This window comes from Eurytemora carolleeae, unplaced genomic scaffold, assembly GCF_000591075.1.
Source record: "Eurytemora carolleeae unplaced genomic scaffold, Eaff_2.0 scaffold662, whole genome shotgun sequence".
NCBI classification, from domain to species: Eukaryota; Metazoa; Arthropoda; class Copepoda; order Calanoida; family Temoridae; genus Eurytemora; species Eurytemora carolleeae.
Genome location: NW_019396880.1, coordinates 332493 through 352369, shown reverse-complemented (window position 1 = coordinate 352369; position 19877 = coordinate 332493). Strand labels below are relative to the sequence as shown.

Below are 19877 nucleotides of genomic sequence, written 5' to 3'. Positions count from 1 at the left end.
GGGGATGAATGAATGAACAGATGTATACTAAACTTCAGGTTTAGAGATTTAAGATACTCACAACTTCTTAATCTTTTTCCATCTTCTACATCTAGAACATTTATCAAATCCTGAAAACTTTTTAATAAAACAAAAATTAGAAAAATGTTTCCTTCTTCTAACAAAATGTTCTAAGACGAGAATAAGATTAAAGGCAGATAAAGTATTAAGCCGAGGCGAATAGATACCATAAGGACAGATTAAATGGCGGAAAAAATCTCAGCCTGATATTAACAAAGCTGAGGCGGATAAAACACACAAGGGCAGGTGCAGATAAGGCCACGGCGGACAAAACTAAAATATTAAACGTTGATAAACTGGAGTCCAATTCCAAATAGTACCAGGGCAGATAGATACGCAAAGGCAAATATCAATTAAGCGGCGGATAGAAGAATATCTTGAAAGAATCTGATGAAGGCGGTGGGGGTCCGGCGTTTAAATTACTAAGTGACGTGATATGTGAGTGTGTAGGTTTAGTTTTGAATGATATTGTATTAGCATATTCTTCCTGCTGTTCAAGGTATTCTATACTTCGTTCCCATGGATACATTTAATATTGGGCAAACCTCCAATTTATTCCAGAACCCTCTACCTCCATCCTTGGACCTCCAATATATTTTAGAATCCTCTACCTACATCCTTGAACCTCCAACATATTCCGGAACCCTCTACCTTCATCCTTGGACCTCCAATATATTCCAGAACCCTCTACCTCCATCCTTGGACCTCCAATATATTCCAGAATCCTCTACCTCCATCCTTGGACCTCCAATATATTTTAGAACCCACCACCTTCATTCTTGGACCTCCAATATATTCCAGAATCCTCAACCTCCATCCTTGGGCCTCCAATATATTTTAGAACCCGCCACCTTCATTCTTGGACCTCCAATATATTCCAGAATCCTCTACCTCCATCCTTGGACCTCCAATATATTTTAGAACCCGCCACCTTCATTCTTGGACCTCCATTATATTCCAGAATCCTCTAACTCCATCCTTGGACCTCCAATATATTTCAGAACCCTCTTTCTCCACGTTCGGAACTCCAATTTATTCCGGAAACCTCTACCTCCATCTTTGGACCTCCAATTTATTCCAAAACCCTTTGCCTCCATTCTTGGACCTCTGAGTCTTAATCCATTCTGAAACGTCCAATTTATACAAGGACTTGCATACCTCCCATTTGTTCTAGCTCCATTTTTAAACCTACAGTTTGTTCTACACCCATCTAGCGTCTAATCTGCGCATCGTTGATATTGTGCGTTCTGATTATTAATATTAATATTTCTTACGTAGACTCAAGCTTTTCTAATATTTCATATTTCTTTCAAGCTTGCATCTTTTTCAGTAATATAGGCTGGACATTCTTGAAATTTCTCTTAAAATTCAACTTTAACAACTTTTGGAGAAGGTTGTGAGGGGGGGGAATGCAGGAAATAGGNAATATGAAATATGAAATATGAAATATGAAATATGAAATATGAAATATGAAATATAATTAGATAAATTACTTGACAACTTGAGATACATATGTTTATGTTTATACAGGCAATAAATAATATTAATGTTATTATAATTTTAAACACTAATATCTTTTTTAATGTTTTGAAAATAAAAAATAAAAATAGAAATAAAGCAAATGTTTTTTCATAATAATCCTTTAAAAAACTTATGATTTTTCTTTGAAATAAATACATTTACCTATATTGTAATAATAATACATTTCAATGATTTATCGATGAAGGAAATTGTATAAATAAATACAGTAATCCTTGATTTATTAGTATAACTGATAAATAGATGAATGGATGAATCGGAAGTATGAATAATGCTATTTAATCTTGTTTACATATCACACGTAGCTTCCGTTACTAGAAATATCAAATCATCATTCAAATATGATCAGTCAAATACTAATTCTGCGTTTCAGATTTTTATTCACTCATTGTTCTGTAATGACCTTTAAAGTTCTGTTCCATCCTATTCAATTATTTTAAATTGTTACATTCTTTTATGCTGTTTAATTCTTTTAATTTGTTAAATTCTTTTATGCTGTTTAATTCTTTTATGCTGTTCAATTCTTTTAAATTGCTAAATTCTTTTATGCTGTTAAATTCTTTTATTCTGTACAATTCTTTTAAATTGTTTAATTTTTTTATGCTGTTTAATTCTTTTATTCTGTTCAATTCCTTTAATTTGTTAAATTCTTTTAGGCTGTTTAATTCTTTTATTCTGTACAATTCTTTTAAATTGTTTAATTTTTTTATGCTGTTTAATTCTTTTATTCTTTTCAATTCTTTTATTCTGTTCATTTTTTAATTATGTTCAATTCTTTTATTCTGTTCTCTGTTTTGTTGTTCTCTGTTCTATTCTGTTGTATTCTGTTGTATTCTGTTGTATTCTGTTGTATTCTGTTCTATTCTGTCCTGTTCTGTTCTGTTCTGTTCTGGTCTATTCTGTTTTGTTCTATTCTGTTCTATTTTGTTCTATTTTGTTCTATTCTGTTGTATTCAGTTCTGTTCTGTTCTATTCTGTTCTATTCTGTTCTGTTCTGTTCTATTCTGTTCTATTCTGTTCCATTCAGTTATTTTCTGTTCTATTCTGTTCTATTCTGTTTTATTCTGTTTTATTCTGTTCTATTCTGTTCTATTCTGTTTTATTCTGTTCTATTCTGTTCTATTCTGTTCTGTTGTTTTCTGTTCTATTCTGTTCTGTATTATTCTGTTCTATTCTGTTCTATCCTGTTCCATTCTGTTCTATTCTGTTCTATTCTGTTCTATTCTGTTCTATTCTGTTCTATTCTGTTCNCCTCCCCCCGGCTCTCTCATGTTCATAGCTTCCTATTATCTTTTTATTTGAACCTACCCCCCCTTCCTCCTTCCCTTCCACCCTTTTATAAATTTGATTGGATGTTGATGAAAGCAGTAAAATTTGATATAACATTAAAGTGTTATGAATGGACCAATAGGAGCCAGGGTAGGTTCAATCGATAATTATACAGTGTAGGTTATCTTACCCCTCTATCTATCGATCTTAACTACAAGATTAAGCATTTTTATTACTTTAATTTTGATAGTTAAAATTTCAAAGTTTGTATTTCGTAACAATATTCATTGTTAAATATTGTTTGTTTTAGTACATTGAGTCAAATATGACAAATTAAATTTTATTATATCAAATTTGTATATTTTTATGATTATGCGGATTAAGGACATGTCTTACTAGCAGTTAATCTTGGTTTATTTTACCCTATAAACACCATTTATGTACTGTTCATATTTTAAATTTTAAATTTAGATAAATTTAAATAAACTAATTCAATTTCAAAAGAGACAGAAAAAGGGAAAATTACAAAATCTATATTTCCTTTAAACAGGATCACCCTCAATTGATGATACTTCTAATGGCGACCTTAAACTCTTCAAATATCAAAATCTACAGGGCTAATGTATGTTTCTGCCAGAGTTAAATTAAAGTCTTTTTTAGTTTCAAAATTATTTCGAAAAAATTAATCCCATGGGAACATCAATTAATTTAAAGATAATGATTGGCTTTTTTTCTGTGCACTGCACAGTCGTCTCTGAAGTCTCATATTTTATGGGTAACCCTGCACCTCCTCCATGATGTAGCAGGGTATCCAGGTATTTTATCCTTTCTATTATCTCAATTTAATCTTTATTATCCCTGGTCTACTACCCCACGAGGTGGTGGGATACCAGCGGGAAGCTACTTTAACTTATTGGTCGAGTCATCAGATTGATACGGGGCATTCATCAGCTGCACTGCGCATTCAAGTTACGGGGCATTCATCATAAGTTCTACGCATTCAAGATGGACGCTATCCATCAAACGAAACCATAGCTGTGAAACTATTGTTTGAACTGCACAACCAACATAGCTCAATGTTAAAATTTTAAAAATGATTGTACTAAACACTAACAATTATTTTAATAATTTAAGTCAAAATTTCCAAATTTTTCATTTCTTAAAAAGTTCTCTGCACTGTCTGAATGTGTTCTGGAATGTTCCTTCCTGACATTTGAAACAGATTTCGCAGTCCATACTTACATTGTTACGCTCGGTCCTATATAAATTTGTCAACAGAAATTTTTCCAAATATTTTCTCCTGGAGGGAAGGACAACTCTAGTATTCGAAAAGATGCACAACATTTTTAAGTGTGGAGTGAAATGTCGTTTGCACACAACTATACACATGGATACAATGTTATTAATGATCAGACGTGATGTTTGTTTAGTTTGCCACATTTTCTCACTTTCAAATCTAAATATACACTTAGAGCAACGTCAAAATTGGTGTTGTGCAAAAAGTACATTTAATTTTTCAAAATATTACATATTTCATTAAAATTTTAAAATATAAGATAGTTGTAGTTCATCATAGATGGTGGTCAGAAAACATACTTCCTTAATTTGAAGTTTTGCAATATGCATAACTTCAAGATGTGCGTAATATGCAACATCTTTTAAAAAACAACTTATTCTACAAAAAAGTTGCAAAATTAAGACTTTGCAACAAACTCGAATTTTCTAGCACCTATATCTTTGCAACCTAATGTTGTAGACCTTAGATATTTCAAACAATGAATTCTGATCAAATAATCTAAGTTATAAATATAAAAGGTGTGAACCCTCAGGTTGCACTCATCAAATTTCTGTTTCGTTCTTTCCAACTTCAATTTATAATCTTGAGGGTTCTTTAAACAAAAATCACAATACATCCTAGTAACTGTTATTAAATTCACAATACATCCTAGTAACTGTTATTAAATTGACAATACATCCTACTAACTGTTATAAAATTAAAAAAAATATATTCCCGCTTCCCTTGTTTCCCCCCAGCTGTGGTATTAAGCTGCTAATTGACTTGAGCATAGATAACACAGATAGGAAGTAAATTAGTTCTGCAGAATAGATAATATATTATAGATAATTGTATGCTGATTGGAATGTCTAAACAGTCGTATAGGGACAGATAAGAACAGAGAGTGGCATGTCCGATTTACAATGGTACCTTTGAACTGTAGTCAATAATATGAAAGAACTAAGTTTTCTGGCTTGAAAAGCTAGAATACCAAAACCTCAAAATCCAAATATTCAAGATTGAGGAGTATTCAATTCTGATAATTTTACTATTATTTCTAAAGCAAGATATGAGCGCGCAAGTCGCTTTGTAATGAACCCACAGTTAAAATGATAAGTTCTCAGAAACAAAAACTTTGATATCTAATTCATACTTGATCAGGCAAAGCGTTTAAACATGCCATTCTGCCGTTTAATCATACCATTCTGCCGTTTAAACATGCCATTCATGCTGTTTAAACATACCATTCATGCTGTTTAAACATACCATTCTGCCGTTTAAACATGCCATTCTACCGTTTAAACATACCATTCATGCTGTTTAAACATACCATTCTGCCGTTTAAACATACCATTCTGCCATTTAAACATACCATTCATGCTGTTTAAACATACCATTCTGCCGTTTAACCATACCATTCTGCCGTTTAAACATACCATTCTGTCGTTTAAACATACCATTCTGTCGTTTAAACATACCATTCTGCCGTTTAAGCATACCATTCTGCCGTTTAAACATACCATTCTGTCGTTTAACGTTTAAACATACCATGTTTAAACATACCATTCTGCCGTTTAAACATACCATTCTGCCGTTTAAACATACCATTCTGCATATAAATAGAGGGTCACTTGAAAATACGTCTACAGTCTACACTCTACAATGCATTTGAATCTAAATCTAAGTCTTCCGACGACTTACAGGGAGTGTTCGAGAAAAAATAGAGGGGCATAGACTTACGGCGAAAAATAATCGCTTTTGATCGCTACTAATCTTACCTCTACCTGTTGCGTCTATGCGGAGAAAATTGTTAAAAACGACTAATACTGAAGAACGAATATAAGACTAGAATCGTAAAAAAAATCAATTTAATCTCAAACAAATCATTCAGATATTACAAGCTATAGTCATCGATTATTTTTCGACGCATTTTTATATAGTTGATAAAATTGATTTTTTTTACGATCCCAGTCGTATATTGCAACTTTCTGAACTTGTATGGACGCTACGTTCTTCAGTATAAGTCGTTTTTACAATTTTCTCCTTATAGACGCAACAGATAGAAGTAAGATAAGTAGCAATCAAAAGCGATTATCTTTCGCCGTAAACCTTTACCCCATCACTTCATTTTTCGCGAAAACTCCTTTAACAAAGTATTTTTTAATACAACAGCCGATGAATTATAAATAAAAGTAAAGAAAACAACGGAACTATTTGCCTTCTGTGTGCTTTTTTGGACCTGTTTATAACAAATGAATATAACTTTATTTTTATATCTGATTTAATCTTTTGGCGTAGTATTACTCGGCCCAGATAAGAACAATTGATCGTGCATAAAAATGAAGTTTAAAAATAGATTTGTTCATACCCATGTAATGTCCCGCCTTGCCGATTAAATGCCAGGGACACGCCCTAATTTATAGGCGTTACACAGCCAAGAGAGATAAATTTCCATTTTATTTGGATTAAAACTAAACATTAACGTTATTAAAACTTATCAGATAAAGTCAAGTTAGAACTTTAATATTATCAGAAATAGACAGAGAGCTTTATAAATAATGAGGTTGGGACAATACAATTTTAGTTGGGACAATACAATTCTAGTTGGGACAATACAATTCTAGTTGGGACAATACAATTCTAGTTGGGACAATACAATTCTAGTTGGGACAATAAAATTGGGACAATACAATTCTATTTGGGACAGTGCAATTCTAGTTATGACGACAAAAATCTAGTCATGACGACACCTATCTAATTACGATGGCAAAATCTAGTCGGGACGACATAAACCTAGACATGGTGACAAAAATCTGACCTATGGTCCTATACGGAGGCTTTATTTCAGTCGACCATCGACTACTATATTTGATGAAAAATGATTTTTTTGTTTAACTTTACAAGTTTAATAATGTTCATCACCTGTTAAGGCAATGTTATTTAATTTATAATTAAACAAGCTCACTCTCGGTTAGTTCAACCCAAAGGGTGGAACTTGAAATTTAAATATTTACTTGTAACTGACATAATGCCTTAATTAAACTGTCCATCATATTCTAATGGTCTCTCGGTTCTTTTTACTATAGTTACTTAAATTGCAGATTTTCTTTGAGAGCCCTGTATGTTTGACCCGAATTCTGTTTTATTAAATAACGGAGAAATGATATTAAATTCCTGTCCTATTGCTCCGCCATATTTCAAAATATTTCATAAAGAAAAGAATTGAACGGGACATTCTGTACACCCGCGCCTGGACACTACAATGGCATGGGCGCTGACATTTAATCTCTAAATCATTATTTAGGAAAATTGAAAAATCCGCAATTTATATGTTTCTGTTAGATTTAAATATTACTAGTTTTTTAATAAAATTAGGCAAATTAATTTTATTTTAAAAAAGGATGTTTTATTCAGCCCTGAATTGATTCAATTTCAAATGGGGCGAAAAATTGTAGTTTAGTCTGATATTGCAATATAATCCAACCTGTTCCTTATTCTACAGTTCTGCAATTTTATGCAATTTGTCACGCCAGGGGCGGGGAATACAGATAGCATGGGGAGTTACCTTAATGGGAGGGGGAAGGGTGATTAGAACCACATCAAAACTATTACATATTTTTTTCAGTAATTCAATTCAAAACAAATTTGTTTGAAATGAGATATATTCTTCAATTCTAGGAAATTTTTGCAGTATTTAACATGACATTCAAACCTTGGAATTCCAGAGATAAGATAACTTTTTCCTTTAAATGTTCTTCCTCCTTCTCTCTCCACACCTATCTCGAACCCCCCACCCTCGTTTCATTTTCACATAAATCTTTTTGGCTCCCCACACCCTCCACCCTCTATACACCCTGCAGGAGTATTCATAAAACAGTATTAAGTGTAAGTACAGTAAGATCCATAAAACATGAAATATGGAGACGACATTAAGCGATCTAATGTGCATTCGGTGTTAATATATAGTTATAACAGTGAATTGAAAATTAACAGAATCAAGTGAAATAGGTCTGTGTACACTGCACATCTGCTGCGTTTTATGTTTATGACTGTTTAAAACAATATCACAGATTATGGGGCTCACTGTAAAAATATTTGAATATTATCTCTTGCTAACAGATTTAATATACATACTCTAAGTTTGTCCCTCTTAACTTACACATTTAACTACTCTAAATAAACGCATCATTTGATTTATAATAATTACATAATATTTTACTTGATTGATTTTAAATTTTTTGCTTAAGATGGCTTCACTTTGAGAATAATTTATCTTTCATCATGAAAATTTTATAATTTATAATTTCAAGTTTTAAAAATGTAAAAAAAAATGTTGTATATGTGCCTTGATAGTCCGCTTTATCACTATAATTATGCTTCAGCTATCAATTCATATCATACTCAATTTTTAGAGAGAATTTCAAAGATTGCTTTATCAGAGATAAAAGGGACTGTTGTGAATTAGTTAATGAGGGGTCATTTAAAATTATGTTCAGTGTCCCTTTAAGAAAACATTGCCATTTCAGTTCCATTTTTATCAGTGTAATACATTTTACAGATTCCTATTTATAAATCATTAGTCGTGCTAGTATCATTAGTCTTGAAATAATGTACATTGAGAGAAACACTGAGTACCAAATTATGAAGAATTAGCCCCCCCCCCCCCGGATAGGTTGTCTAAAAATTACGAGTTTAATGAGAAGTATTATTTCCCGAAGCACCAGACGATAATAAAAACTAAATTTGTTAATTTTTATTTATTTTGGACACCCTTCTCAATAATAATGATCTTCCTTGTTTAACATTAGAACTGTTCGGAACAAAACCACAAAATGTTAGAAATTGTCTAAATCATTCTAGAAATATCAATCAATCAAATAAATAGTTTAGAGTCGTGGAAACTAATCTTTTTGCCTCTGCACCCTGGAATTCTAAAGTACATACAGGGTGACCCTTATAGAATGAGACTTACGAGACGACTGTATATTACAGAACAATTTTAATCTTTTTGTCCAACAACTGTGGTTCTCGACAACTGAAAACATTCCATGAAATGAGACTTCTTGGGCACCATACTTTTTTAAAATAAAGATATACATTTTCATATTAGATCAAGTCTTCTGCAAAGAAAAATATTTTTAGCGATGATAAACCATTTAAAATCACATATCAGATTACTTCTCTTATATAGGTTTAAAAAGAGAAAATTGAAAAGACTCCATTTGCAAAGTTTAAAAGCCCCCAAAAGAGCCCAAATTTGTTGAGAAAGGGATCATATAACAGAAACAAGTGTGGGAAACCTTCAGTGTATAAATATACTTGAAACACAGGCTAGAATTTCTCATAAAGTGTTGTAAAAGGGGTTAAAAACTGTCTTTTAAAAAGGGTCTAAAACTAGATTTGAATGCTTGTAAGAAACATATTCTGTCTGGGGTTAAATATGTTTCCTGCCCCCCCCCCCCTCCCCCACCATCCGTCCCTAGGGATACACTTGAACGCCCCTGGCAGGCCGTAATTTTCATCAGGGGATTAGTTTCCCAGTTCTACAGTTTTTCTAGAGTTACAAAGAAAATAATATTGTTTCAATATATCACCACCACTCTCCCTTCCTTTCATTTCACACAGCTTTCCAATTTCTCTCTTTCTTTTCTCACTATTATCTACACGCTTGTCCTTTTTACTCCCTTTCAAAATGAAATCCAACTTTTCCCCCCTCTCATAATTTCTTCACTTTTTTATTACCTCTCCAGCATAACACTTTCTCCGTTCTTCATTCTATATCACTCTTTCTCCGTCTCATCTTACCCATTCTTCGTTCTATATGACTCTTTCTCCGTCTCATCTTACCCATTCTTCGTTCTATATGACTCTTTCTCCGTCTCATCTTATCCATTCTTTGTTCTATAGGACTCTTTCTCCGTCTCATCTTACCCATTCTTCGTTCTATATGACTCTTTCTCCGTCTCATCTTATCCATTCTTTGTTCTATAGGACTCTTTCTCCGTCCCATCTTAACCATTCTTTGTTCGATATCACTCTTTCTTTGTCCCATCTTACCCTTCTTCTTTCTTTATAACTCTTTTTCAGTCCATTCTTTTTGTTCTTCGTCTAGAATCAAATCTGTCTTACCTTACTCGTCCTTGGTCCTATCACTATAATTCTCAGTCCTTCATAACTCTTAATCCGTCCTTTTCACTTATTCTTCGTCCTTTATCATTCATTTTCTATCCTGTCTTAATCTTTCTCTCTGTCCCAATTATATTCATATTAAGCTGTGAACAGATTACATTTAAACCCTAAACTTCAGAGAGCAGTATTCAATTTCTGTTCATCCTTTAAAATGATTTTTATTTTCGAGATTTTCTCTATTAATCCTATTCAGGGGCGGATACAGGATTTAAGTGAGGGGGGACAAGATTTTTTTAGGAACAAAAAAATCAATAATTAGGAACAAAAAATCGTGCCGCAGGCGAAATTTCTTTTTGACTTAAAAGACTTTTAGTCAAAATTAATGACTAAAGACTAAAAAACTAGATTTTTAACTTTAAGGAACAAAATTAACGGATTATAACAGGAATTTAGGAACAATTAAAAGATTGTTCAGGAATTAGGAACAAAAATAAATGGGGTGGGGGGGTTAATGAAAGCTTTTCCTTTCCTATCTTTATGTCAGTGTTTGTCTGTGTTTATAAACGTAAGTCTGTCTACCTTCATCGTGTCTGTCATTCTTTATCCTAGTCTGTCTATCTTTATCATAGTCTGTCTATCTTTATCATAGTCTGTCTATCTTTATCTAGTGTGTGTATCTTTATCTAGTCTGTCTATCTTTATCTAGTGTGTCTATATTTATCATAGTCTGTCAATCTTTATCTATCCCCCCCATTAACCGTTATTATTTTATGTCCCTTTTAAGCACCTATTTATGGTTTAGGAGTCCGACCATTTTATACAACCAGAGATGTAGTTTGTCATTCATTTATTTTTTATTCAAAATCATTAATTCGTATTGTCTCTTTCATTTGTTTGAATTAATTCGTATTTATATTTTAGTTTAATAATAGATTGGTTTGGAAAGATAAATTTACTGTGTAATATGCAATTTAATTATTTCATTATGATTCATTAAAAAACATGATTTAATTTATAATCAAGTCTACAATAAATTTATTTCCGTCGTCATTACAAGTTTCGCTTGCAAAACACTTTTTGGTTTATTAAAACAATAACAAAAAATGGAAAAATATATGATGGTTTCTAGAATATCAACTGGATTGACTTTGAAGTGTTGCAATGACTTTTTTTAACCATAGACAAATATAGCACTGGTTTTAAGCTTTAGTTTTTAAGAAGTAATTGGCAAAATTCTCATAAATTTTTGCGCTAGAGTTTGTCACCTTCGGATCACTGTGATGCATAGAAAAATAATACCAACAAAAAATCCAGTTAAAAACAAGAAAAATACAAAACCGATGTGAAAACTATAGAAACTAAAATGTTTAGACTAATTGCAGTAAAGATTCCACAGAAAACATTTATTGGTCGTTTTTCCCAACATTTCCCCTAAATTTGTCCAATATACTGGGGCTGCGGGGGGAATTGACGTTTTATACATTTTTATCTTGATGATCGGTATAATTCTAAATATTGCTTGGACGGGAAAATTCTAGAAATTCCAGACGCTTAGTGCCCCTTCTTCTGGAAGTGATTATTGAGTTCCTATTTCAATTTCGTATCTTCGTTTTGATTCATTGAATTAAATTAATATAAATAGCTAACGGGAACAATTTAGAATTTGTTTGACCGATTTCTTTCGCCATTTTATTTTCAAAAATTTCTTTACATAGATAAAATATTATTTTTTTATTTCTAGGTGGTGACCGGCGTGCCAACAACCTCCCCTGGGTCAACTGGGTCAGGTTCCAACCTGTCCCCCTCCTGTGGGGTTGAGGGGGGCACCACCTCCTCCCCCCTCTCCTCTAACCCCAGGGTGGGAATGAACGATATGTCTGGACAGTTGCTGGACAGCTCCCTAGCGGCGCTATCCTACCCTCGGTTGGGAGGTGGGATGGGGCTCGGAGGTGGTATGTATGGAACTAGCTATCCTCCCTCAGAGCAGAATCCATATCCTTCTCTAGCTATGGATAGCTCATCAGCTTTCTATGGATCCTTGGTAAGTAGCAATAAACATTATGGACATTATCAAAGTTTTACGTCTTAAAGAGTCAGGAGAATATTAAATAATTTTAAAACGGGTATCGGATATATCAGACCACTCTCCTATTTGAGTTTGGTAGTATCACTGTTATTTCAATCTAAAGTTCCTTTACGTAGTAGTTAAGGAAAACATTTACTAGACCAACAGACCTTTTGGTATATACTGTAGGTATCTAGGTATCTAGGTTTCTTGGTATCTAGGTATCTAGGTATCTAGGTATCTAGGTATCTAGGTATCTGTATCTAGGTATCTAGGTATCAAGATATCTCGGTATCTAGGTATCTAGATATCTAGATATCTAGCAAGGTATCCATGCATAACATATATATATTGCACCCATTGATGAATCATAAGGATGATCTATATAAAATATATATACATATAGAAGATTTCTAGGTTTAATAGAATTAAGATATTATCTGGACCCCACATATACCTTGAGCTCTTAGAACCAGGACCGTTCATATATCACATCTTACACACCTCATCCCTCAATACATGAGCTAGTCTGATATATCCAGCATAATATAGGAACAGGTTCTCAATACACGTCACATATGAAAGCAACTGAACTTGATTCAGGCAGTTAAGCCTGGTGTATTATATCCCATGTTTTATACAACTGTAGGCCGAAGGGGTATCCAAGCAGTGCCTGATTTTATAACATGGGTTTAACTTCAAACCTTTAGAAATAGGAACTTAGAGTCAGGGGCATACCATTGAGTTTGATAATGGGGGGGGTGTCTTTTTCATTACATCCCACACCCTCAAAATGACACGATAAAGGGACTGTAAGCGTAATTTCAAGCGACCCTTCATGCAAAGATAGCGATGCCTGATTTACAGGAAGACGCTGAACTCCAATCTTGGAGTGTGGAGGTGGGGAAGACTTCACTGCAGATTTTACTTTTGTACATGACCACTCTTTCAAGAATTTTCAATTAAATTAGTACTTATTTAGGGTTAGGTTAGGTTAAGACACTTTTTGGGCCGAGCGCTGCGGCTAGGACAGGCTAGGGGGCCGAGCGCTGCGGCCACGGGTTAGGTTAAGTTATGACACTTTCTGGGCCGAGCGCTGTGGCTAGGATTCAATCTCGATCTACAAATGTCATCCCCCCTTAATCATGCTTTTGATTAAGTGCGGCAGTGAAGTCTTCCCCACCTCGCACACTCGAAGGTTCAGCGTCTGCCTGATTTACAAAGGTACCCTTGAAACTTTGTCTGATCAAGTATGAATTAGATATCAATGTTTTTGTTTCTTTAAACTTTTTATTTTCAATTGCAGTTTCTCTACGAGAGTGATTGCGCAATTCTTGTTTATGAAAAGCAATGGAGAACCTCAAAGAAAAATACACTTTTCAAGTCAGAAAAACGGCGGTATCTACCGATTTTTTGACAATATTAAGGTTTCAATGGTACAGTTGCAAATCAGACATTGCCATCTTTGCATGGAAGGTCAATTGAAATCACGTTTACACTCCCTTTAAGTCCCTTTAAAATGTTAAAGTCATTTTATTATATTCTTGGAAAAGACAATTCAGAAATAAATTCGAAATTATGAATTAAAAATATTTGCAAATACGAATCGCAAGTTAAGCAAAATTGCAATATCAATCAATCATTCAATTAATGAAAGGACTAATAAATGAGTTGCCTGGAGCCTATATATACCTCATCAAGTTCTTTAGCTGAAGTCAAGTAATGCCATCCACGGCACAATATAACAATAAAATGTTAATTATAGAAACATTCCTAAAAGAGACCGATAAAATCTCTGTCCTTCTGCCTTTCATCAATCAATCAATCAATCCATTTTCTCGTAAAATAAACTTTTTCCGTCTTTTTCATCGTATCGTTGGGACGCACATGATAATGGAACTTTTTTGCAAATCTCAAGTGCAAATACAGGAGTTTGCGAATCTCAAGTGCTAATATAGGATTTTGCAAATCTCAAGTGCAAATAGAGGATTTTGCAAATCTCAAGTGCAAATAGAGGATTTTGCAAATCTCGAGTGCAAATGCAGGATTTTGCAAATCTCAAGTGCAAATACAGGATTTTGCAAATCTCAAGTGCAAATACAGGATTTTTCAAATCTCAAGTGCAAATATAGGATTTTTCAAATCTCAAGTGCAAATACAGGATTTTGCAAATCTCAAGTGCAAATACAGGATTTTGCAAATCTCAAGTGCAAATACAGGATTTTGCAAATCTCAAGTGCAAATACAGGATTACTCACAAAGGCTGAAAAGAAACTATGTTAACTAAACAATCTACTGATCAATTCTGTCTTAAAAACTCATTTAATAATTTGTATTATAGACAAAGGGGGAGAGGTTATATATATATTTATATGTTGCAAAGTCACTCATCTCTGAAGTCAAATATTTTGTGAGCAACCCTTTTTCTTGAACTGTTGTCTTTCTTGAGTCCCAAAATAATATGATTTAGGAGTTATTTAGAAAAATAACAAAAAATTATATTTTTAAGTATTCTTCCCTTTTTTACAATCGAAAGGTTTAACGTCCAAAAAATGTTCATTGTTCAAGGTCTCCAATGAAAGAATGTTGAAACTAATAACTATTAGAGATAAAAGCTTGTAAAATGAGTGCAGGACCGGTTTGGAAACTTTTCCCTCCTGATTTCAAATCTTGAACTCCATAGTGCATCTTCAACTGCATTCAGAACAACTCAACTTCAGCGGAATTTTTCAATTATAAAATTTGGAAGAAAAAAATTTAATCAAAATAAAATAAAATTCCAATTTAATAAATAAGAGAGAATATTAAACACTGAAACCAGTTTCTGTGTTATCTTCGAAGGTCAAAAACGTTGAGAAGTCATTTCAATTTGGTTACAGTGTTTAAACTCATATTCTTAACCGTTCATTTCTTTAATTTGTTTATTTTTGACGAAATTCCACATTCTTTTAGACAAAGCTATTTTACTATGAAATTTGAGTTAAGAGTTAAAAAAGAAATATTATCAGTCTGTACAATACGATTCCAGTTCCTCTTCCTTCCTTTTTTTCCTTCCTTCCTTCCTTCCTCCCATCTATCCTTCCTTCTTTCCATCTATCCTCTAAGTCCGCGAATGATTATATTTGAAGAAGATTACTTCTTAAAAATAAATTTCACCAAGCTACAATAGTTGATTCAGATAGATGACTTAAAGAGATACATAGATAGATTGATAGATAGATAGATAAATAGATAGATAGATAGATAGATAGATAGATAGATAGATAGATATATCTTGATGGGATAAATAGATAGATGATAGGATTAGGCTAACAAAACAGGGAATTTTTTCATGGGGGGGGGGAGATGGATAGTATGAAAATTTTAATAATTTAACTTTTCCATAACTTTTTCAACAATTTCTTTTTATTTCCTTTAAAAATATTCAACCATTCTCTCCCTTTCTTTTTCCCCCTGAAATGAGGGATAAAGAGGGAAAGAGGGGAGAGTATAATAATATTAGTATGGTTTGACCATTATACATTATAATATACTCAATATATCTAGATATATATAAATATACTGTCACATCCTATCCACCATATATATCACTGGGAAAGAATATATTCACTTATTTATAAGGATTTGGCCATGGTTGCCCCATCCCGTACTGACTCTTGAAACTTAACTTTTCAGCTATGAAATCATAAATAGCCAGGACTTTAAATTAACAGTGTATTGGGATTAGAGAGTTTAGCAACTCCTGAATTCTCCTGAATTCTCCTGAATTCTCCTTAATTCTCCTGAATTCTCCTAAATCCTCCTGACTCCTCTTGGATTCTCCTGAATTCTCTTGAATTCTCATGAATTCTCCCGAATCCTCCTGAATTCTCCCGAATCCTCCTGAATTCTCCTGAATCCTCCTAAATCCTCCTGAATTCTCCTGAATCTGGTTTTAATTGAATTCTGAGATCTGTCACCCTGAATGCATCAGCCATAAAATCAGTCCGGCCCACCACTGATTCACACAATGGGTAAGTAGCCTGCACACACTGGGTCACACAATACACACAATACAGCACACACACAGGGCCAGCTGTTCACTCTGCTCCTGAGCTCACACAATGGTCAGGGAGAATCAGGGGCAACAAGGAACATTTGTTTGTTAGAGTGTGGTTTTAGAAACAAAATATTGAAGAAAAAAGTAATGTAATTTAATTCTTAATCTATCTTGTACACTGTATTGTACATACTAGTGTATGTATAGTCACCCACCCCTGGCTCCCACATTTTTGTGACCCTGTAGATTTGATATTAGAGTTGACAGCATGTTTTACCCCTATCCTTCTATCAATCTGTCCATCTATCTATCTTTCTTTCTAGCTCTTAATCTATATCTATCTATTTATCTATATATAAACTAGGCTTTAAGGGCGCTTCGCAACCATCTTCTATTTAAATTGTGAACGGTTTCTCTTTGTATACATCGTAAAACAAAAACAAACAACAAATTTTCGCAAATTTTAGAGAAAAAAATTTGTGGATTTTGAAAACTTATTGCAAATGGAATTTTGTTGAAGGCAAGTTTTTGAAATTTTGATCATTCATAAACCTTCCCAGGGTCTTCTCAGACCCCATCAAAAATTTGGGTTCAGCCGTTTTGACGTTTATTGGACACAAACAAACAGAGACAGACAAACAAACAAACAAGCTAAGTGAAAAAATAGATATCTAAAAATGTTTAAAGAAGATAGTTGCTTTTTCATCAATATATATATTTTTCTATTTATCCACTATCTATATATAAATTTGGCTTGTTTGTCTGTCTGTTTGTTTGTCTGTTTGTTTGTTTGTATCCAATAAACGTCAAAACGGCTGAACCGTTCGGGCCCAAATTTTTTGTGGGACATCTAGGGAGCCCAGGGAAGGTTTATGAATCATCAAAATTTCAAATATTTGTCTCTATCAAAATTCGATCGTCATTAAATTTTTTAAAATTTTGAAAATCCGCGAAATTTTTTGTAAAAATCCGCGAATTATTTTTGTTTAGTTTTACGATGTACACAAAGAGAACATGTTTACAATTAATTTAGAAGATGGGCGCGAAGCGCCCTCTAAGGCTAGAAAGAAGGGCGCGAAGCGCCTTGAATTTCTAGTATATATATATTATATCTAACTTTCCTTCTCTCTATCTATCTATCTATCTTCTATCTTCTTTCCTTCTAGCTTTCTATCATCTATTAATCTATCCACTCCTGTATGCCGAGTCCATTAGCGCCAATCCAATCAGTGTTCAGTCATGTGTTTGTTGTCTATTCTGAACCAATAGAAATAGTTTGGCGGTGCCATCTATCTTTTTATCTATCTCATTATCCAATCAGAGTTATGAATCATTCAATCGGCACTATCAGTAAATGGAAATATTTACTTCTACTGAAACTATGGTGTATCCATCCTCATAACTTTCAATCAATCTATTTATCTATCCTTCTATCTATTAGCTATCTATATCTTTCTGTTTAGTTGCTTCAACAATCATCTTTTTTTATTCATATTGTTAAAAATTCAAATTTGGGAAAAGTAAATAAATGTTAAAATATCTTGCTATATATCTACATTTATCTATAATATATAATTAATAATAGCTAATTGTCAATCATTCTATCCTACTTTTTATTGTCATCAAACATATTTCAGAATATGTTTCATTATTTTATAAATTATGTAAAAACGATTAAAGTTACATATTTTTTGTATGGAAATGAATTTATGATCGGAAAACTTATTTCTAGTTTAAACATTTTCTAAAGAAACCAACTAATTGAGTAGAGAATTATCAAGGATTTGAAACTTAAAATCTGAATAAAACAAACGTTAGGAAGAACTGCCTTACCTAGTGCATACAAATATATCATACTAAATTAAGTCTGACAACCCCCCTTTCAACCTTCCACCCCTTTCCCCTTTCTGTTAATTTCTTCGACCCACGTTTATGACATTTCACGGTAAAATAGGCGTCCGTCCTGGATATTAAGTCAGTGAGCTAACTATAGAACCCATTTTCACACGTTAAACGAGGATTTTTTTTGATTTTTGTATTCTCTTTTGTTGGCCTTTGTATTTTAAATAAGAAAATATTTAAAGTCGTTTACGCTATTTTTGACGGATTTCGAATATTATATTTTTCCCTTTTCTACCATTTTCTATAGTTTACTTACTTATATTTTTCCCCTTTTCTACCATTTTCTATAGTTTACTTACTTATATTTTTCCCCTTTTCTACCATTTTCTATAGTTTACTTACTTGTATGTTTCCCCTTTTCTACCATTTTCTATAGTTTACTTACTTATATTGTTCCCTTTTCTACCATTTTCTATAGTTTACATTAAAGTAAAAGTAAAGTAAAAAATTATTTATTTATGAAATATAACAAAAACATACAAAATAAAGTGTTTCAGGAGAAAATATTTAAAAACCTTTAAAAGTAGAGGTTGTGGGAATATTTCCCTCCAATTCTAAAAAAAATATAAAACTTATATATATACTTACTTACTTACTTACTTAATATACTTACTTATATTATTACTTTTTCTACCATTTCTATAGTTTACTTACTTATGTTTTTCCCTTTTCTACCATTTTCTATAGTTTACTTACTTATATTTTTCCCCTTTTCTACCATTTTCTATAGTTTACTTACTTATATTTTTCCCCTTTTCTACCATTTTCTATAGTTTACTTACTTGTATGTTTCCCCTTTTCTACCATTTTCTATAGTTTACTTATTTTCTACCATTTTCTATAGTTTACTTACTTATATTTTCACCCTTTTCTACCATTTTCTATAGTTTGGGGAAAAATCTAATATCTTAAAAAATGGAGAAGAAACCATTTTTTTTTTGTGACAAGAGGGTATCAAATGTTCATGAAAGAACTCCAAAATCTCTAAGAAATTAACCTTTTTTACTTTAATATTTAAAAGTTCACACTACAAAAAGAAGAAAACAAATGTTTAATAACCAAAAAATCTTGAAATTTAAACTAAAGGTACAACCGTGCATTCCCGTGCAGTTGAAGTATTTTGCATTAATATATTTCATTATTAATATGTTAAATGGTCTACGGTGCATCATCTGGGACATACACCCCGTCCAGTCTAGTAAATTAAAGCACTGTGCCTTGTTTACGTAGTTCCCTGGTAAAAGTTTTGTCTGGTGTATTTTCTATTCTATCTTATCGGAAATCTTATTTTTTTTCAAACTTTGTTTTGGAAGCCGCGCATGTCAAGATGTCTTTGATAATGCTTGGGCTTGGTTGCCCCTGATGGTTTTACAGTCAATTCTGACTGGCAGTTTTACAAAAATAGAAATATTGAGAGATGGACCATAGAAAGGTGTAGATAAATAGACAGATAGATAGACAAACAGACAGATGGATAGATTTATAGACAGATAGATAGACAAACAGACAGATGGATAGATTTATAGACAGATAGATAGATTTATAGACAGATAGATAGATTTCTAGATAGATATATGTTTAATTGCAGAGATGCATAT

At 32.7% G+C, this 19877-nt stretch overlaps 1 protein-coding gene across 2 annotated transcripts in view; it reads left to right on the top strand.

Moving 5' to 3' along the window:
* LOC111709684 (homeobox protein araucan) overlaps positions 1-19877 on the top strand; it is a 36677-nt gene that overhangs the window by 6531 nt on the left and 10269 nt on the right. The window contains exons 1-2 of one of the 2 annotated variants that reach the window (XM_023483549.1): positions 7793-8029; positions 12015-12314. In XM_023483549.1, coding sequence (XP_023339317.1) covers positions 7844-8029; positions 12015-12314 — 486 coding nt within the window. In that variant the 5' untranslated portion in view covers positions 7793-7843. Of the gene's footprint in view, positions 1-7792; positions 8030-12014; positions 12315-19877 lie in introns of those variants that run through there. The other variant, XM_023483550.1, reaches the window with a different exon arrangement.